We start from the raw sequence: 20,438 nt of genomic DNA, 5'->3' as shown, positions 1-20,438 counted from the left end.
TTTCCTGGCACTTAAATTAATTAAGTCTGTTATGTGCTAATTTAAACCTGTCTGACTTACTTTAAGGCTACCTGTGTGGGACAGTTAGTATTTTCTTGTAAAGCAGACTTTTCCCTCCAAAAAGCTCTTTGATTATTTCTCCCCCCCCCCCACCCCGTATGGTCTAAGCTTCAAATGAGGAGGAGCTAGCACTGCTTGAAGAGTAAAGCCCTTCCTTTTCATTCTAGAAACACCGCTGTCTTTGGAGGGCAAGTTTGCTCTTTTGCCTGCCCCACCATATATCTTGCATAGATCTGGCAAGAAGCTTTGGAATGATCTCAATTCTTCTTCCCTTTATTTACAGACTATCTAATTCCAGCAGTTAATCTGTCAAATAGATTGTTTCACACTGCAATTCCATATTGAGTTGCATAGCCCAGGTAAGTAGCAAGGTTTGCCTTGTTTCCTTCTCAGTGTTGCTCATGAGCCTGGCAGTGCTATGCCTACATGCTTATAGCTCTAAGTCTGTACAGAACAAATCCTCCCAAGTGCATTCTTCCTTGCTGAAAGTGTTCAGGAGATCAAGGTGGCTTAAAGTGCTTGGGTTAGGATGCCCTAAAGTGATTCTGTTTTCATCACAGGTAAGAAGTATCTTTTAGATTGATGTTATCCTATGTGTTTGTAATGGACTGAGTCGTATTCCTCATCTGCCTAAGGTTAGATTTTTCTCCTTTCTTTTCTGTAACTTTCTGATATTACTTTGACGTTCTGTGCATCAGGCTCACTTCTTTTCATGTTTTCTAATTTGCAAGGTTGGAGACATATTCTTCCTTTCTATGTTTTCATTGAGGTAAATGCATGCAATCGGTATAAGTCTCTCCTCTAAGATAGGTCCTGGTAAGGAACAAACATTGCATTCTTTGGCTTTCAAATATAAATTCACTAGTCTTTTGCTTAAGAATAGTAGAGAGCTGGAGTGAGTCACCCACAGTATTTTCTGTTTCTGCATTAACTTCTGCCTTCTTTGTGAATCAACTTGAAATTCCTTTTCCAACAGTGTTTCAGATACTTAAGCAGTACTGTATTTAACTTAGCTCTGCAAAGAACTGGATTTACCTCATTAAAAAGAGCTAAGTTGCAAATAGTGGAGAGAATGAAAAAATGGTATTTCCATTTGTATTTTGACTTACCTGCAGGGAAGAGATCTGATACTTCTGTTTGTGTTGAACTTCTGTACTCAGATACTATCTTTTGTCTGCTAGTCCCTAGTCTAAATGTGATGAAGCCTCATGGTAGCTCTGCAAAGAGACCATGACTGCATCAGATGGGTAGATCCTAGCTTCTCTCCCCCGGTTTTCCTGTTTCTCTGAGTGAGTTGCTGCCAATGGTAGTGATGGGGACTCTGATTCAAAGCCTTCCTTTCTCATCCCTCAAGGCAAAAATGCTGTTTGGTCTAAACTGTCCAAAAATATGGCAAAGAGAAACATTAAAGAGGAACTTGAAGCTAGCTTGGCGCTTGAGACATAAAAATGGCTTTTGAGAGTTCCGTAGTGTTAAGTTCCCATTTCTTTGGGCAGTTATATACTAATTGTATTCTGAAGAATTCCTTCCAGCTGCAGCTCCTGTGGGTGCCCGTGTCGATGGTTCACCAGCGGCAGCGCGTTGGTGGAAGGAGTGGATGGAGTGGGGTAGGGGCACGAGGTTTGGGGCTCCCTTTCTGCTCCATGGGTGTGGGTGGGCAGGTGGGAGGAGAATTAATCTGCAAGCCGGAGAAGGAACTAGATCAAATTTCTGAGGTCTTTTTGTCATTATCGAGTGCGTGGTAATTCACGATCAGCAGGTTTAGCTCTGACTGTTCCTTGCATACCTGTGGTTTCCTAGCTATCTTCCTTTAATGGAGACAATTTAAAATAACACTAACAAAGACTGAAACACAACAGGAGGAAGTGCTTGCATTTACTGGGTGTACAATGGGTTGTTTTCACCTCTCTTGATTGCAGATACCCATGAACTGAGCCCTTACCCACAGCTCTATTGATCCTGATTATTGCAGAGGAGTTCATTATGTTTTTCAAATTGGAAATTGTCTGCTGCAGTGCTGGTCCCACAAATTCCTAAAAAGCTCAAGCTGTTAAAAATACAAATTTGTGCTCTGTAACCTCTAGGCACAATGAATTCCACAGGAATTCTGGACTGAAGCGGCCCCTTACTGCCTGGGCTGAATAGCAAACCTTTAAGCAAACTGTTATTAATATTGAAACTGTTCCTATAGCTTAATCAGAAGAACTCGTGATATAATCAAATTGCTCACGGGGCTTTATCACGCTAGGCAGGGAACCAGTTTCATTATTAAACATAGTCTGCTCAGCCGTAAAGGAGCAAGTCCAATGTTTTTTTTCAGGGTCGTGTAATCATTGCTTGAGTGCCATCACTCTGAAACTGGGAGATCACTTTGCTGTTTGTTAGCAATGCTTCCAGAAGAAAATTACTGACATTCTTGAAGTTAGGCACCTTATCCTTGTGTTGTTGGGGTTCCCTTACTTTCTGTCTCAGCTACCACTTGTACCAGGTGCTGGTCTGTAGAGCTGGTGTTCTCCTCTCCCAGCCCTTACCCTTTATGCCTTCTTTAACACAACTGCTGGTAACGGGAGCCTCCTCTCTGGTGATTCTAGAAAACTTCTCTGCTTGGTTGTAAGCAAGCAGCTTTACAGATTGTGCTTCGAGATAATTTTTTGTAATTATATTGGTTTTGTGGCAAGGAGTGAAAAAAATCCATTCCAGTGATTTTTTTTTTTTTTTTTAAGTGGATTTATCCTTGCACTGTTTGGGGTGTGTAGTGGTTTTGTTTGTTTTTTGGTGTGGGTTCTGTTTCTTTGGTCATATTGCTCCCTGGATAGTTACCATGGCACTGGAGTGCTTTAACTAATTCTATATGACAAATAACCCATCTGTAAAATTAGTCTAATTACTTTGCAGTTATATTTTGAAGCATAATCCAATTTGGAAGCTTTTTGAAATTCCTTGTTCGTGTTTGGTACGTCTTGGTACTGATGACCACTTCCTGCGCTCACGGGGACGTGACGTATGCCACACACCGGCGTTCATTTCGGTATGAGGTCCTAATATGGCTTATGTCATTGAGTTCAAGGTTGCTGTTTCCATGATTCTGCATTCTTTATTTTCTAGTGCTGTGAAAAACTTGAGTCAATTCTTGATTCTTGAATTTGGTAGTAGCACTCGGCTTGTTTTTTTTTTTTTTTTTTTTTTTTTTTCCCCCTAAGTAGAAATTTATAAGTGAATAATCAGCAGACATCCCAAGTCTGGTTGTCAAAGACTAACAGGGCAGGGGAGAGTTCTTCAAAAGTTTTTTTCATCTGTGACTCATGAAAGAGTTTTAACTCTATGGTTTGAATCTTAGATGGTACTAGAGGTTACTCTCAAACTTTAGAAAAAATGAGTATTAGTCTATGTAACTAGAAGCATTTTTGACTATTAAGATCAAAAATTGGTATCAGGAATTAGATTTTTGTTCACTGTTGGCCTTGGAGTTTCTAATATTTCCAAGTCAAATTAGTTGCTGATAGCACCCTAGTATATATATATAAAAAAAAAAATAAGTCCTGGTGGGCCACTTGCATGCTTCTGTACTAGAAATGATCTTAAACTAGAGAGCTCTGATTTGCATTAATGGTTGGAACTGTCAGTTTGTTGGAGTATATTTGGTAAGAGAAGAAGTGGAAAAATGCTTAAACGTTTGCTGTAACGGTTCACTTGTAAACTGTGGGCCTCTGTGTTTATCAGTTTTTATTGTTACAACAGGATGGGATGTGGAAATGAGAGTGCTTTGGCTTGCAAGGAACTTGCTGATTTTCACGGTTTTCCGTGATGAGTCTGCCTGGAGGATGGTAAGACAAGCACATACCGAAGGCTGTTTCTACTTCTGTCCCCGTGACGGGTATTGTCCTGCTGCCCTTGGGCTCACATAGATATCTGAAACTGGCTTTAGTCAGTTTTTTCTTTATTTTTTTCTTGGAATTTGAGTCTGTAAGCAAGACAGCACCCCTCTCTTATTAGAGCATGACCTTATAGTGAGAGCTATTACAAACTCCATGTTAATCATCCCAGGAACCTGATGTAACCGCTGCCTTCCTGCACAGAGAATAGAAGATTATTTTGCAGTAGTGAAGCTTTGGCGGGGTGGAGAAGGTTGGGTTTGGTGATGTCCAGCGTGTGCTCTGCTGCTGTGTCGCTGGTGCCATTCTCCTGGTTGGCCACGAAGTGCCTTCAGCATCCTCTGGCATTGAGGCAATGGATGGAAGGGTGCAAGGTGTAGAGTGAATTCTTGATGCCTCTTGCTTCCCTTCCCGCTGTTACTGATGCTTCAATGTATTTTGGGATATACCCCCCACCATAAACCAAGGCGATAGAGTATTCCAGCTTTCTTATTTCCATGTTTGTACTCAAGACTTCTTTAGTGGTTCATTCTGTATAAGTAAATGGTGACAGGGCATGATTGAATTTGTTGGAACTAGCAAGGAGCTCATGTGGGTGGACAGTTCATAGCAGCCTTGGGATGGTTATTAGAGCTGTTGTGTGATATTTGTGCATTAAGGTAATGTTTCTCCAGCAGTGCACTGTTTTGTTTTGGGTTAACTAGAAAATGTTGAGGGGATTCATCCTCTTGGTGTGGCCTAGAGGACAAGACTGGGAGTCCACAACATCTGGATTTCATCATTAACTGCGTTACTGATTTTCTCGGCATCTCCGAACAAAAGATCTCTAGTTTTTGGGTTGCCCATCTATAAGGCTGGACTGCTGTTCGCTTTGATCTCTTTGGAGGAATTGTGTCGTGCAAATTCAACGTGTTGCCTTTTACCATCTGAACATTGCTCAAGCGTAGAAGTTTACAGTTCCTTAAGCAGTTTTCCTTCGTTTTACTAATTGGGTATGATCTATCGTGCAAGAATTTTCCTAAGGAACTAATGCTGTTTTAGAGAAAGGCACTGCTCTGCAGAGAATCTGGCTAGTGAAATCTGGTGTTGTCAAGGCACAAGATAATGTAGAGCAGGCAGGGAGAAATTCTGCTATTGATTTTACCCTTCATAAGTTACTTTGGATGTGTAAGTAAAGTGTGTATATTTGCTACAGCTGTTACGGGAATAACTGCTTCTGATTTCCTATTGAAAGCTGTTACAAATAGGGAAAAAAAAAAAAAAGGCAGCAAGACCCCTGAAGTCTCTGGTGAAAAGAACAGATGCAGTATGTTAAAGGTACCAGAAGATATTGGTATCTCTAAAGCAGTCTGTGATGTTGACCCTTAGATCAGCAAACCTCACCAGCTCTGTTCAGGAACAGCTGAGCAGTATTTAAAGGTAATCTTTTAAAAAAAAAAAACAAAAAACAAAACAAACCAAAAAAAAAAAAGGACTCTCCCCCCAAAAACCAAAACTATGCCATTTGTAGCTCTGTATAGCATTTGAAGAAAACCTTGTGAAGTTTTTCCTGTTACTTTTGTCTCCCTTACAGCCTTGTATCACCAATGTCTCTCTTGAGCTGGAAGGCTGGAGGATCTTAGAGCGGGTTGATGGAAGTGGAAAACAAACCTCATTGTAGGTCTCTGCTCCCCACTGCTTCATTTGGGGATTGGGATGTTGTAGCACAGGCTTAATTTATAATCTAGGTCCTCTTGTCAAATACACTAAGACAAGAAGAAAAGCTGTGAATTTTATGATTGGAAGAAGGAATGAAGCAGGGCTATTTTTTAAGCAAACCCTTCAATTTCATCTGTTTTGTGCACTGGAGATAAGTGGAGTCATGATAAAAGTTTGTCTTGCCTGTTATTACTTTCTTCCTTAGATGTAACTTAAAATTTCATAGGATCTCTTGTGGACCACCTGTGGCATCGGAGAACAATTTAAAGGAAAAGAAAGCAGCCCTAAAGCCCAGAGAGGAAAGCATCCCCTGGGATGATTGTGTAGCTATCATGCTGAAGCAGAGATTGTTTCATTTCTCGCTGGTGAAGCTTTTTACTGCATCTCTTCACAATGGGCTTGGGGTCAAAGTGTGCATTTATGCATCCCTGTTCGTGAGTTCTGTTGCAATAAATCATGTGGCTTGGGAGGAAGAAGTCCTTGAATATTTTAATGCCTTCACAGTCTTTTGTGTGCAGAGCCACTTGATAGGTGGGAGGTGAATGTTGGGCTGCCTGAGGAAATTAATCTGCAGCCCTTTGTCTTCAAGGAGATGTAACGTAAAGCAGGTTTTCCTTAAATAATAGGACTTCAGCATCAACTCTTTAATTCGTACGTGAGTGGGGCCAGAGCACCCGCTAGTAATGCTGCTGCTTCTGCAGCCGTGCTGGTGAGCTGACTTTTGTCAAGGAAAGCTGTGATTAAGCAGCTTTTAATGAGGCTTCAAGACTACAAGTGGTCGACAGGCTGCATTTGGGGAACTCTGGTGCTAACGTTTGGCTAATAAATCAAGAGGCCCGAGGCCAGTATAACAATATTAATTAGGATGCTGGGGTGCTAGCTAAGTGTTTTTAGCTATTTTTTGCTCCTGGGCTTATGGACTATAAAGCCTGAGTGTGGATTTTATGGTGTAGTAAAAAGAAACCCTCTGCTTGTAAAAGAATGAGACTGCAGTAAATCTCTGGTGAAATAAAGCCAGTGAAAAGGATCTAGGTGATCCCAGGCCTTTCTAAAGAGTATTTATTCTGTTAGCGATTAATTAAAATGGTCTGAGATTTTTGTAGCTTAATGATCTTTTCAGGTAGCCTGGTGTTACTTCTGCTGGTGTATAAACTTTATTCTCTGGAGGTGATGTTTCATTGTGCTTTCCTAGGGAAAAAGCTTGCACCTAAAGGTGTCTTGGTCACTTAGTTTCTTTCCTTTTTTTTTTTCTTTTTTTTTTTTTTCCCCTCTCCTCCCCTTTTTGGTTTTTTACAATTTGTCAGGCTGTGGGAAGAGGCAAAGATTGGATTGGCAAACTCTGCAGTCTGTTTAAAGCCACTGCTGGCCAGTCTGCTCCTGGGGAAGTTGCCTTCTGCTCTGCAGCCCCACCCCGATGAGCCACAACTTTCATCCAGCACGGGCTTGTGAGCTTACATAAACCATGTGCATCCCAGTGTGACTACCTCTTTAGCTAAAATAAAAGGGGGAATACTTTTTTAGACCGCAAAGTGCTTAGCCTCTGGCAAATTATTTAATTCAGTCTGGAAACCCGCGTCTTGTGAAGGCATTTGTGTGCCTGCAATTTGTTAGAGGAGCAGAGGCAGCAGGATCATTGGTCTCTGCTCTTCACCCAGAAAGTCTGCCGAATGCGAGGGCTTTGCCTGGTAACTTTTCATCGAGGGATCCGTGTCAGCCTCTCCACCCTGGCCTTGGCGGAGATGGGGGTTCTGCAGCATGCACATGCGAGCCCTGCTTGAAGGGCAATCCTGGCATGGCTGCTGCCACCAGAGAAAGAAAGAGTCACTTTAATTTCGCTTTCCATTACAAATGCAGAAATAATTTTGTCTGGTGAAAGGTCACTTATTTTTAAAGGGACTCTGACTCAGAAATGACTTTTCAAAAATACTACTTCTAGCAAATAGTATCTTCTAAATGATCAAAGCTGGTGTGTTTTAAATTGCAGCTTCAGTTTGTGCTACTTAGTTTTTCTGCTTGGCTAGCTTGCTCGATGAGAACATATTGGCAAGTTTCTTTTACTTGGCTGTCATGCTATGGGCTTCTGGTGGCAGACAGGGTCATGGGAGGCAGAAGAGGGGCCAAGAAAGGTGCAGAGGAAGTAGAGATGTCACAGATGGTTTTCGCTTGCTCCTCTGGTTGTATAGGTTGCTTTTACCATCTCTTTTTAAATCCATTAAATCAAATTGGAAATTGGTGTCCTTTGGGGTTATGGAGAATTTAGCGAGGAAAAAAAAAAAATAATCAGAACTTACTTTGGAGGTTTTGACTGAGAAGTTGCACTGAAGGCAATGTCTTATCGTGACGTTCATCCCTGCCAGAACAGTACTCTTGCTTTAGCAAGCATGAATCTGAAATCTCATCTTGCTAGCAACAGGAAAAATGCAAGACAGCTGATAAGTTTTTGTATTTGTTAGATTAATAGTATTAATGCTAAAAGTATACTATCCAGTTTGACCTTTGTGCATAGCAGTGGTGAAAAGTATTAGTGCACACTGAACATCTGCTGTGAAATTAGGGAGACATCAAAGTACAGCAAGATCGGAGATGTGAGCACGCTCTGACCGTGCAAGGTGATTCACTCATTGCTCAGCACGGCCAACGGTACTCCGTGGAACGATATTCCACCTACGTAGCATGTTTTCATGAAAACAAGCGATTTGGGGGAATTGATTGTCATGAGTTTGCACAGAAGGGCAGAATCTTTTTGTATATTAGACAAGAAAATTCCTCAAGCTGAAAACCAGCTGTGTGTCTACTGCAAAAATCACAGATGATTGTGATGATCTGCCAGACTTCCGCAGTGTGTTTGCAGTAAGGCAGAGAGGTGTGTTTAATGTAAGTTTGCAGGTCTGGGTGAATTCCAGGTGTGGTGATATTTGAGAACTCTGTTTCCCAGTAAAAACCTCTCTTTTATAAAGAGGCAGCAGGCATTTCACAGACTGATGTCTGTTTACTGATCTCTTAGCTACGTTTGGTCTTAGAAGCAGGGGTTTTTTTCCTCCCCTTTCTTAAAATTTAAATGAGCATTTCTTTTCCACCCTAGGACATGGTGCAGGGTGAAGAGCACAGATAAAGAACCTTCCACCACTCCGTAGCCAGTTCCACCTGCCCTGAGGACTTCATGCGGCAGGACGCAGGCTGATGCCCTCAGCACACCCTGCCATGGACGGGGGGAAGAACTATCCGCAGCACGAGCACCAGCAGTCAGGCAATACACTCTACAGCATCCCCGGCCTCCGCTCGCAGCTCGCTGTGCCAGCCATGGAGGTAAGGGCCCCAACAGCTTCTTGGGGAGGGGTAGGGAGAAGCTGTTTGGAGGGTGTCACCAGAAGGGGTCTGAGCAGAGCACTCCAGCCTGTCAAATCCTGGGAGTCTTTGTGCATGTTTACAGGAGCTATTTACCAGACTTTCTAGGCAGCTGTCCAGGGACATGAAGTATTGATTGGGAATTCAGGAGGGTTGAGGTGATGGCTGTCTACTGCCTTTGAATTGGGAGGAGGAAAACAGGGCTGTGACTAAAACAATGTCTCTCTAAAAGCTGGTAGGTGCCAGGCGCCTCAGGAAAGGACTAAAGAGTTTATGCAGAATTGCAAACTTTGTTTCTATCCCAGCTGGTCTCTCTGAGACACACTACATCTATTGCTGGGTCCAGCTGTGCCTTTTTTGAGAGTGGCAGAGATGAATAGGGTTGTATTTGTCCCGATATGGCTGCTAAAACAAGACCAGGTCCCTGATGCATTTGTTCTCAACAGGGCAAAAAGCAAACCTCTATCCCAAAATAGCTTACATGTTCCTGCAGTTTTCTGTTTCTTCATAACTCTTGTTTGAGTTTTGTCACATATAGGAATATAGAGGTTAAAAAAAGAGGCCCATTTCACCACGTGCATGTTGCTTCAAGCATGAGGTATCATTGCTTTGGACACAAAAAAGGACAGATGAAAGACTGATCTGTAGCTGAGTAATAAGATACTGTATTCTTTCCATGATTGTATTGGTGGTACATGCTGAGCTAAAAGCTTCCCGTTAATGTTGGAGACTGTTTAGGGAGGTGGGGAGGCAAAAAGAAAAGAACGATGTTTTTTGGTGTTTACTATGCAAGCCAATTTCAAGTTAATGGGTTGGTGCTTGCTTTCTGCAGAGACTGAGGTTAAAGGGCTAGGAAAGGGGACTGACCCTATTGTCCTTCTGGGGACAGTAATAAGAAAGTAGGTTCAAAAGCTGAAACTGGAGTGTAGCACTCAATTTCTCCTACTATGAGAGATGAAGAGCCACCTCTGCTTATAGAAAGCACTGAGGGAGAGAAGTCATGAGCCCGGCCTCAGATCTGCAGCTGCAGGTAATCGTGCCAGACTTCTGCTGCTGTAACTGTTCTGATTTCTCTTTTCAGAATTCCATGCTGGCTGCCGACTCATGGAGTAGCTGCTACCCTGCCTCTTTCCCAACCTCATCTTTCCCAAGTGAAAACCAGTGAGTGCTGTTCTCCTTTTTATAATTCCCCTCTGCTCTTGCACACCCCATGATTCAACTGTTTCTTTACTGCTTTCCTTGTTTACTTTATTTCACTAACTGATGGGGAAATAATTGCATCACACAGTGATCTTGTGGCATTTCATAAACTGCTGCATCTTGGGGAAAAGCAGCAAACATAAAAATTTTGATTTCTGGTAAACCTGGAGGCTGCTATAAGGGAGGAACAGCCTTGTTTTAGCCTGGATTTGTTCCACTAATGGAGTTCTTAAAAACACCCCATTAGCAGCATCTAGCTGAGCAAATAGTCATGCTATCTCTAGCTTTATACAAATGGTGCAGACAAGGAAGAAGGTATTACCGGTACCAGGTGGCAGACTTAATGGGAGAAGTGAAGTTAAAATCTTTTGCTGTGTAGGTGACTGGAAGCTGACTAAATGCTACCATCTCATGTCTATATTAAAAAAATGTGCATAGCCCCTAACTGTACAACCCAGAGTTCATCAAGAGTCATGACTTCTTCCTCTGGTTATAACGGATGTTCTTCACTGATAACCTCATCCCACAAGGTGTGAGGTGATGAGTATGTGCTCATGTGAGAAATTGTGACTGACTTCTAAGTAAAGCTGCCTAGTATCCAGCACGGTTTAGTGCTGTAAAGCAGAGTTGTGATGGGTTTCAGTAACCTTTGCGTAGTAACAGTGGCCCTGTCTGATGGGAAAGGCATCAGCTATGTGCTTTTTAGATTCAGTGCAAAAACTTTTCTAGATTACATACCCTAAATAGCATTTTTGAGGGATCTTTGCATAACAATAAACATTGTTCTTCCTTTTCCCCCTTTGTGATGAACCTCCATCCTGGATCAGAAGGTAGGATATGACAGGAGATGTTTGGGACAACATAAAGTGGCCTTGTGCCACTTGGGTGGAAATCTGTTTGGACTGGGAGATGCTGATTGTTGGGAAGAAGGTTTGAAAGCTGATCGACGGCTGCTTTGATCTCTTTGTGAATACAGGGAGTGGCACAGATGTACAGGATGTGTTTTTATTTAGGTCAGAGGTGGGAGGAAGGAAAAATAAAAGAAACAGAACTTGATATCGTGAGCTAATAACTGTGTTCCAGGTGCTCGAGGATTTAGTTTAACCTCCTTCCTGAAGGGATTTTAGCATCTTCGTGGAAAAGCAGAGATCCATCCTTGTGAGCGTCTAGAGTTCCAGCCTGGCTGGCAGCAGTCGGAATCAGCTCCTCTGTTCAGAGGGATGAGACGTGTTTTGTCTCTGTGTTAGTTCTGCTTGCTTCTCGTGTGCCTGGTCCACCTCAGTCTGCAGAGTGAGCTAGCTGGCAATGATTGGGTAGGTAGAATAGGGCAGTTCTTGATGTAAGATTACCAAGAAGCTGTCCCACAGGTGGTGAATGGAGCTGTGTCTTGCTAGTTACTCCCAAAGTGAGAATTTGAGAGGAGTTACCAGTTTGCTCTTAGCTAGCCTGTCTCTGATTGGAAGAGGGTGTACTTTTTAAGCATGATTCCTGTAAATTACACTTTGTAAATCCTCAAGAGAGATAGAACAGATTTTCTGTTTTGCTGTATTGAACCACAAGATTAGATCGTGTTTATCTATTGTGTTGGGCTTTTTTCTTTGACCATTTGTTCTGGTTTTGCCCCTCACTTTCTTCCTGTTTAGTGCTGCCCTGCTGCTCATGTCAACTCTGCTGGAAATGTTATAGCCTTGATCCTGCAAAGACATGCCTGTGCATTTAACGCAAATGTAAACTTGTTGACTTTGCTATAGTTACTTTTGGAAATGAGGCTTATTGTAGTGATTATTTGCTAGAGAATGATTTAGCCAAGGCTGCACCTTTAGCTTCCTGTTTTTCATATCCTGGTAACTGTAAAAAATTACCTTTCAGGTGAAATTTTCCATATCTGTATTTCACAAGAAAAGTCTGTCCTTCTGTATTTGAAAACTGCAGCTGAATATTTTTTTAGGTGGATTTAGGGTTAGGGCGTTACAGGTAGTAATCCTGAAAGGGATGGAAACATTGAAAAATGGGATTTTAAAGGGAGTTGTAATTATAGCCTGTGTTGTAAAATAGAAAAATGCAGATGGCATTAGAGTTAGTACAAGTTTCTCTTCAAAATCCTTGCAGAAGAAATCTCATTTGCAAGTGGCTGTGTTTGGACGTGGCTTATTCTCATAGCAACAGCTTTATCCTGAAGCAGGTTTTTCCTGTTTCTTTTCAGTAGTTAACTTTCATGCTAGAGAATTTCTTTAAAAGATACCAAAGCTTGCCTCTTTGTTTCAGATTTTCTTAACCTGAAAAATGTAAACAGTGTATTAAACCTTGCTGAAAGAACAGATGAGGTTTAGGTCCCCTGCAGGGAAGAGCTGTAGCTCAGTTCATTTCTAAGGCAATTATCCCTGAAGAGCTGGGCTTCCTTTGCAGCTGTAGGCTCAATACGTTCCTTGCTTCAGGGAAATCTGGGTCAGTCCACTTGTGCTGTTGGAAGTGGTGTCACACACCTGCAAAAAAGTATTTCTCAAAACTTGGAGCGAAGCTTTCTTCCTCAGTTTCCAAAACACACAACCCCCTTTTCCTGCCATTTTCATGCCCTTTTCCACTTTGCCACCTACATATGGAGTATTCCTTGCTAAAATAGTAAAGTAAGCTTTGAAAAACATGAATTGGTCTAGTGATGGGAAAGAAGACTGCCAAACCGATGCTGAGGCAGCCTCTGACCTCGCCAGCTTGTCTCTGATCTTCTGCTGGCCTGAGGTGTGCCGTTTGCATCTCTGAATGGAGGGCTATAACATCAGAGCATAAAGTCTGGCCAAAATACATGTAGGAGGTCTCCAGTGAAGTTGCAGCATGGCCCTAGAAGGGCTTCAGATGCATCAGATGCGTGGATGAGCAGCTGGTATGAAGCACGTGAGGCAGGCACAATATCACAGTAGTCTAAACAAGTGTAGTTCTAGCAAGCTTAAGCTGTCAAAGTATGGAGACCCATCTTCTGGGAGGGATATGCATGGCATTGCTCACCTCTGAGATGTGGATTCCTGTAAGAGCCTGTCCACAGTGTGTTCCTGTTGTTGAAAGTCTTGGGCTTCAGGAAAATGGAAGAAAATTATCAATTTCTTTACAAAAGAAAAAAACAAACCAAAACAACCTAACAAAACCTCTCCACCCAATAACCTCCTTCTGGAGTATGTGAAATAGCCTTACCCTGAGATCCACTGGCTGGATTGACATCGAATGATTTGAGTCAGTCAGATGTCAGCTCAGGTTTGCCTTGTACCAAACTGTTCCACTGCTGCTATGTTTAGAGTGGGTGGCAGCAAAAAACGCAGTCTTGCTCTTCAGAGCAATTGTCTGAACTTGATATAATCCAAAGATGCTCCCCACCCAGCTCATAATGTCCCAGGACTCAGGGATGAAAGAATTTCTCTGGGCTAGCTGCTTTATTGCATAAAGAAGGGTAGGAAACCTCTCTGCAGTGAGACTGTTGGTGCTCATTGGATTCTGAACATTGCGCACCTTCACGTGCTTTCCTTCATGTTTTCCTGCAGGGAAATGTCCCTCTAGTTAGATTTCTAAAGGTTCTTTTTTCTTACAGTTGAATTTTTGGGCTTGGCTTTATTGTCTTGTTTTGCTTGTGTGGCAGGGAGCAGACGCTTATTTTTCTTACCCAGTACCTGTTGAAGGATGTGTAGTGGGTCAGCACACATAACCTCCTCTTCACAGAACGAAATGCTGATTTCTTCAAACTGAGCTCTTCAGCTAGATTCCCTCTTTTGTGAAACAGAGTTCAAACAGAAGTGGGAGACCAGCATTCCTTCCTTTTTGTCTGTGTGGTTTCACTGGAGTGGCTACCTTTCCACAAAGCAAAGTGGTGTTGATGCTGGCTGAGTTGCAATGGAGCATTCTTCTCCTGGGGGGCTGGTTGGAGCCAGTGCAGCCTCTTCTGTCTGAAGAGCACAGCGCTTCTCTGGACTAAACTTTACCTTAGTGCAGAATAGTTTCTCTAAGAACTTACAACTAAATGTGTTTAGTCATTTGGGTTAAAGTCTGGTTTTATTCAGCAAGATCAGCACTTGGTTTTCTGCAGCTGAAAGAAGTAAAATAAGATGACTCCAAACTCCCTAGCATTAACTCATTAAACTCTGATCTCAGCACAGAAGATATGAGTTTCACTGACTAAATAATAAGCATATGTATTTAATTATTATGAGGTTAGTAATTGATGTAAGGCCTTGATTGCTTCAAGAGCCAACCTCAATGGTTAAAGTGAATCAGTGTCCTGAAAGGGACTGGTGTAGCACTTGCCCACAACTGTTGGATGGACCTCAGTTGTGCGAGTCCCTGGCAGCCTTCCCAGTTTGATCAGAGGGCTTTTGTCTTGGGGATGGGCCAGGTTAGCTGGAGCCTCGCTCTTCATGAGCAAGCCGAGTGTCTCCATGACAGGACATGGCTTGCAGTGTTGGAGCTGATGAATGCAGGTGGGATTTTCTATTGTCCAGGACACCCAGTTCCTTATTCAGTGCTGCAGCTTGAAGGCAGATCTTAGGATATGAGTGCAAATGGGCAGTCTTCTGTCAATCCAGTGTGATTAAACCCAGTATAAATTTCCTTTCTAAAATGATTTTTAGTTATCCAGTGAACACCCTTGGCCTCTGAGGGGAAGCTGTTGACCCAGAGTAGCTTGCATGGAGCAGTTTACCAGTAACTAAATCCTGGAGAGGGTGAGCAGGTACATACAGGGCAATCTTGCTATGAGGCTGTTTTCACATCTTTGCTTTGGCAATATAGCAAGGTTCACATATTTGATTCTTTCAGTTAACATGGTGGGTTTTTTTTTCCCCCAGTTTAATTCAAGCTAACTTGTCAGTGGCTTTATGCCAGCTCTTCAAATGAGGGTGAATATCTTTAAGTTCTTATTCAAAGAAAGGTAAAGCACAGCACCAAAGGTACTAAAAGGACTTTAGCAAACACTACGTACTTGCTGGCTTTCCTAAGAGGATCTCAAAGCAGTGCACTGAGTTGCTGTCGGCTCTTGTTTCAGACTGTAAGAAGAAAGTGCATCTCACATTCACAGATTTGAAAACCGAGATTAAGGGAAGCAAAATAACATACCAGAGCTGGTCATTCCACAGCAGTTCAGGCCAGGGAGGTTGGGGCTGTCTTGGTCTCCTTCCTGTTACCTTAACTGACTCTTGTCTGGACCACGAGGTACTGGTGAAATAGGAGGCGATGTTCACTTTTCTGGTAAAAATAGTTTTCCCCTTCCCTGGTTAGTTCGTTAGCAGTGGCCAAGCTCTGTCCTCGTGCGAGAGAGACAGTGAGACCACAGCAGTTGCAACTTGAAAGCAATTTAAACAAGCCTTTCCCTGTGTGTAAATACATTCATTCCCAGAATCTAGGCACAAATTTTAATTTGCCTGAATGGATTAGGAGGAGCCAAGAGTCAGTGCTGGGTTGTCAGAGCTATTAGGTGCAGGTGTGCTAAATCCACCTCTCTGCATTCACACAGGGTTAGGTCGCTGTTTTGGTGTATCTCTGCAGTAGGTAAAACAGTGGCAGCACTGAAAAGAAGGAAAAAAGGAAAAGAGGAGGAGGGAGCTGTTCCTTTTTGAGTGTATTATCTTTAATGATGAAAAAAGAGCAGGAAAATATATTTAGCAGAGCGAGATAACTGTGTTTGCACATAAATACATATGTAAATGTTAAGCATGGTGTATTAATGAGCCGCTAGCCACACATGGCATTTTAATTGCTTAATAGTGCTTTGGCAGTGCAGTCATTCCCTAGCTCGGCTCCTGGGTAGTATTTCTTTTTAAATTTTGTTTCTCCCTCCCCCTCCAGTGCCTTGTTAAAGTTTATTGCTGTGGGTTCTGTAACTCTGGCATATGAAGAACATACAACTTGCCACAAGAGGAAACCAGTCAGATCGGGTGAAACGTTTTAGTGGTTCCAGCATGCAAACGTGTTGGGTGGTGATTGCCCAAGCAGTGAGTGCATAGCCCTTACGGGAAAGATTACGAAGCACATTCCTTGCTCCTGCAGGAGAGGGAAAGGGCTTGCCTGTGTAATAGCAAAACCAGAAGACAATCGATACAGGCCAGAGGCTACTCCTGGGAAGGAGGAGGGGAATTGACTGCTTTTTTGCAATTCTTACCTCCTCTCTGCTCAGAGGAAGCTGGAGCTGGGGGCAGGGAGGCAGGAGGAAGCGCTGGCATGTGCCCTACCCAGGAGGGAGCAGTTGGAAGACCTTTGCTTTTTTCACTTGTTAGTTCAGCAGAGAACTTGCTTTGTAACTAGGTATGATCAGTTACATCCATAATTCATCTCTGTCTGGGCTCATAGTTCTCTCTAGGGTTGCATGTCCCTAACCCTTCCATTTTTATCTGTCTTTAACTTAAAGATCTGTGACTGGTAAACCTCCCTGTTGAGGGTGTGCAAAGGGCGGTGTTTTCTTTCCCTGTCTGTGCTAGTTTGCAGGGCTGTTTCAGTTTTATGGCCTGAACTAGCGTTCGGGTGTGATATTTCCGAGAAACTTGATGCTTGTCCTTATGTAGTGTGATTGTCAGGTTCCATCACACCCGTCAAACGCTTGGCACTGGGACATCTCAGAGGCTTAATTTTGCTTTGTTGTCAGGACTGAAATATTATTTAGTCCTGCAGACCATTTTTATCTATTAAATCCTTCCCGGTTTACACAAACTGCCGAGAATTGAGTTCTTAATACAGCTTTCCGGACTCTTGCACTACTGAGTTTGGGAAGTAGGATATAACTGGTAGATGTATTATTTTGCCTAGCTTTCTCTTTTGGATAAACACAGCTTTTTTTAATATCAGTCTCCTGTATGTGTCATCCCACATTTGCAGCTTCACTGCTGATGATGGAGTCTGAAGCAACCTGAGAAATACTCAGGACTGACAGGAAATAACTGCTTTTCCCATTTCCTTACAGGCAATATTTTAATTCCCCTCACGATTTTTATATGAATTCCATCAGCAGACCACATTTCTTGGATACAAACTATGCATCTGTGGACCCCACTGACTTCTTACCAAAAAATGGTGATTTTCCTCAGGTAAGTACATAGCTACTGATGGCTTTGGGGGAGAATGGTACTTTATGGTGATGGGTTTTATTTTTCAGTATTGCCTTATTGAGGGGAAAGGAAGAGACGGGCAATATCTTAAATTTGTCCAGAACCTGATAGGAATTGTGTGCAATTGGGATAGATTCTCTGACAACAGCAATTCAGAAGCTATCTGTTGGCTTGGTAGGAGCTTCTCTGTGGTAAAATTGCTTCTGTCTTTTAAAGTGATGTTTAACACAAACACTGAAAGTGCATGGGAGAATCCCATTTGCAGGAGGGTATAGGTAAGTATGAATTTGAACATGCTTCAGACAATGAAGTCATTTGCCTCCAGAAACACTCTTCACTTGCGTATGTTGCATGTGCGTTCTCACTGATTACAAGTGGTGGATTCCTGAATAGTGAATATTTAGGGATTACATCAACTCAGTGCCTAGCAAATTGAGATTGGAGCCAGTTTATTTTTTGCAGGGCTGAAGTGTGGGAGGAATGAATAGTCAGCTTGGTTCATTCGGCATCTCTAGGGACCAAGAGGCATCCTCACCTCAGGGATCTCTCTGGGTGGGAAGGAGCTCTTTCCATGGAGTTTTTGAAATGTTGCACTGGCTTTTGGCATCATCTCATGATAAAATTGGTCAGTAAAGACTGGAAAGCAGCTGATCTGTCAGAGCTGACTTGGCATGAAGAACAGACTAGCTATATCCTTTCTAGGAGTTAATACAGATATTATCAGTGTCTGGCTGTGTAAGTTCTTTGCGTTAGGGTTTCCCCCAGCATCTGAAGATACATAGTGAGTAAAACTGCAGAATGTTACCCTGCTCTGACCTATCAAGGCAACAGCCAAACTGAATGAACTCCCTAGTCTCAGCTCTCCTATCTCAGTAAGTCACTGTTCTGGTTATCTGGGAAGCATGCAGCTGCCAGATGCAGTCCAGCATCCTGCCTCAGGGAGGCAAAGGGCACAGCCTGCCATGCTTCAAAACCCTGCGGGAAGTAGCCAAGGAGGAGGAGTACAGGCAGAGTTACAGGGCACCACTTTACTTTCAGCCCCTGACTTGTGTCCTGAACCGTCGCTTGAGCATGACTCTCCCATCAGACAAGAAACACGAGAAGGAGCAGGGCAGTGACAGTGCTCTGGGATGGACACATGCTTCAAGCCATGTCCAGAATAGCTTTTGCAGTCAGACAATGCTACAGGGAGCTTATATTAGAAATTAGTGATTGTTTTTGTTTGTTTGTTTTAGTATGCTTAAGGTCTTCTAATGAGACCTGATAAAACAGGTTGGTTGGGGGCTCATCAGTTGCTGACAGATTGGACCTTCAAGCCTCAGGGGTGCTTGAAGGGTCTCAAAGGAACCTTTAAGGTGTGCAAAATCATGGGCTCTCTTCAAAATCTTCATCTATGTCATCTATAAGTCAAACTTGTTTCACTAAAAGTTTTGGTTTTTTTCTGTTCACAAAGAAGCTTACCAGCAGAGCCAAGCTTCCTTTGAGTGTGGGAACTAGCTAATCTGAACATCACAGTTGTCTGCTTCAGGTTTGTGACTTGGTGTGACATATAAGCACTGGGGCACTTTTTGGGTGTTGTGTGAGATGGAGCAGAGTTTGGGGTTTTTTCCCCTCTTCTGTGTTCAGGTGAAGACTGACCTTTCTAGATGTTTCACTATTAATTCTAAGCATGCCTTACAATGTAGCCCTAAATTGCTGAAAACAGCACAAGGGAGACACAAGGATAAACTGGGGCAGTACTGATGTACTTTGTGCTAACATCATGCTTTGACACACCAAGAAATACTTCAGTAGGCCCTGTTAAGCTGCTGTGCACTTTTGAATGTATTTTATTTTCAGTAACTGCTGAATGTCAAGACACATGTATAAACAGAAACTTTCTCCTTTGTAATCTGTCTCCCTGCATGGTTCATTAATTGATGCAGCAGCAAATTGATGCATTTCCCCTCTTCTTGAGGGGGATGTGTTAATTCCCCCCAGTTGTGCTTTTATTTTCTTGGCATGGCTAAAGAGAGGTTTTGAACCTCCTTGGGGCTCTGATTTCTGCAGGTTTGGTTTTACATATGCTGGGGATTTGTGCCTTCTGAGGTGAGCCACTGGTGTGGTAGTCCCAATTCAACTCCCTGAGCAAAGCTGCTGGGAGTGCCTCATGTTAGTGACTTGCCTGACGCAGTGGATCTGGTCAGTCACCAGTAGCTGTTGACCAGAGTCTTCTAACTGGATAAAACCAGATAAGTAAATGAATCATAATAGCATTGATCTTTGCCCCTTGCAGAATTAATTGCGGGAGAAATGAGACAGAAATGTGATCTCATCAACTTGTGGAAGCCATTTAACAGGCTGCGATGGGAAGAAGGAGAGGGGTCCTCTCCATAGGTCTCAGCTTGCAGGTCTGGTGTAGTCTCTGGCTGATGGGTTTAACGGGAAAAGGGCTTAATTATTTCTTTAACTTACGTATTTTCTAGTATCTAAGTGGTCGATCAGCTTCCTTCCCCTGCTGCGTCACGGAAATTGATCTCAGCCAGCTTGGAAGAGCAGATTTTTGGAGATTCTTTATGAAAAGGAGATGCTTCTTTGTGTTGGCTAGGTCATAAAAGAGCAGGAGGGCTCTAAGACAAACCAGGCATAAGCGACCTCAAATGATTTCCAGAACAAGAAATAATTCTTGTGCCACTCTCATCCTTTTGGAGAGGAAGTGACGGATGGGAGCAAAGTCATTGTAGGCAGTTACGCTTGTGCTTAGACTCTTTCTTTCCAAGCCAACTGTTGTGAGACTGCACCTATTACAATGTGCTTGCAAGTATTCTGCTTCAAGTATAGAAACAATAGTCTTCTCTGAATCTGACACAGCCAAGCCAGTTGTTTTGCTCGGGTATTGTACCATGTAATAGCAGGTAGTGCCATGTACGTTCCCATGAGGAACAGAGTATTTTTATGGGTGCTTTTCTGTCCTGTTTGGTGGTTGTCTGTAAGCCTTTGCACTGAGCATTACTGCTTGGGGCTTTCTGGAGATTCCCACAGAGAACCCAAGGCAGTGATGTGTCACCCTGTGTGCTCTGAAACTGAGAAACAGTGAGTATGACCTTTGTTAGAGCTTTGTTTTCCAATCTGAAACTGATCTGATTGAGTTCGTACCTCAGAGGGATGGTGTCTGTCTAGAGCTGCCACAGGGCAGATGGACATGAATGCT

At 42.8% G+C, this 20,438-nt stretch overlaps 1 protein-coding gene across 1 annotated transcript in view; it reads left to right on the top strand.

Moving 5' to 3' along the window:
- Window positions 1–20,438, top strand: part of SBNO2 (strawberry notch homolog 2) — a 67,490-nt gene that overhangs the window by 4,648 nt on the left and 42,404 nt on the right. Inside the window, exons 2-4 of the mRNA XM_030032799.2 lie at window positions 8,713–8,936; window positions 10,057–10,136; window positions 17,104–17,227. Of these exons, the coding sequence (XP_029888659.1) occupies window positions 8,811–8,936; window positions 10,057–10,136; window positions 17,104–17,227 (330 nt within the window). The 5' untranslated portion in view covers window positions 8,713–8,810. The remainder of the gene's footprint in view (window positions 1–8,712; window positions 8,937–10,056; window positions 10,137–17,103; window positions 17,228–20,438) is intronic.

The sequence above is a fragment of the Aquila chrysaetos genome, chromosome 12 (genome assembly GCF_900496995.4).
Source record: "Aquila chrysaetos chrysaetos chromosome 12, bAquChr1.4, whole genome shotgun sequence".
NCBI classification, from domain to species: Eukaryota; Metazoa; Chordata; class Aves; order Accipitriformes; family Accipitridae; genus Aquila; species Aquila chrysaetos.
Note: the sequence above shows the minus strand (reverse complement) of the source record. Positions and strands in the feature narration are given on the sequence as shown.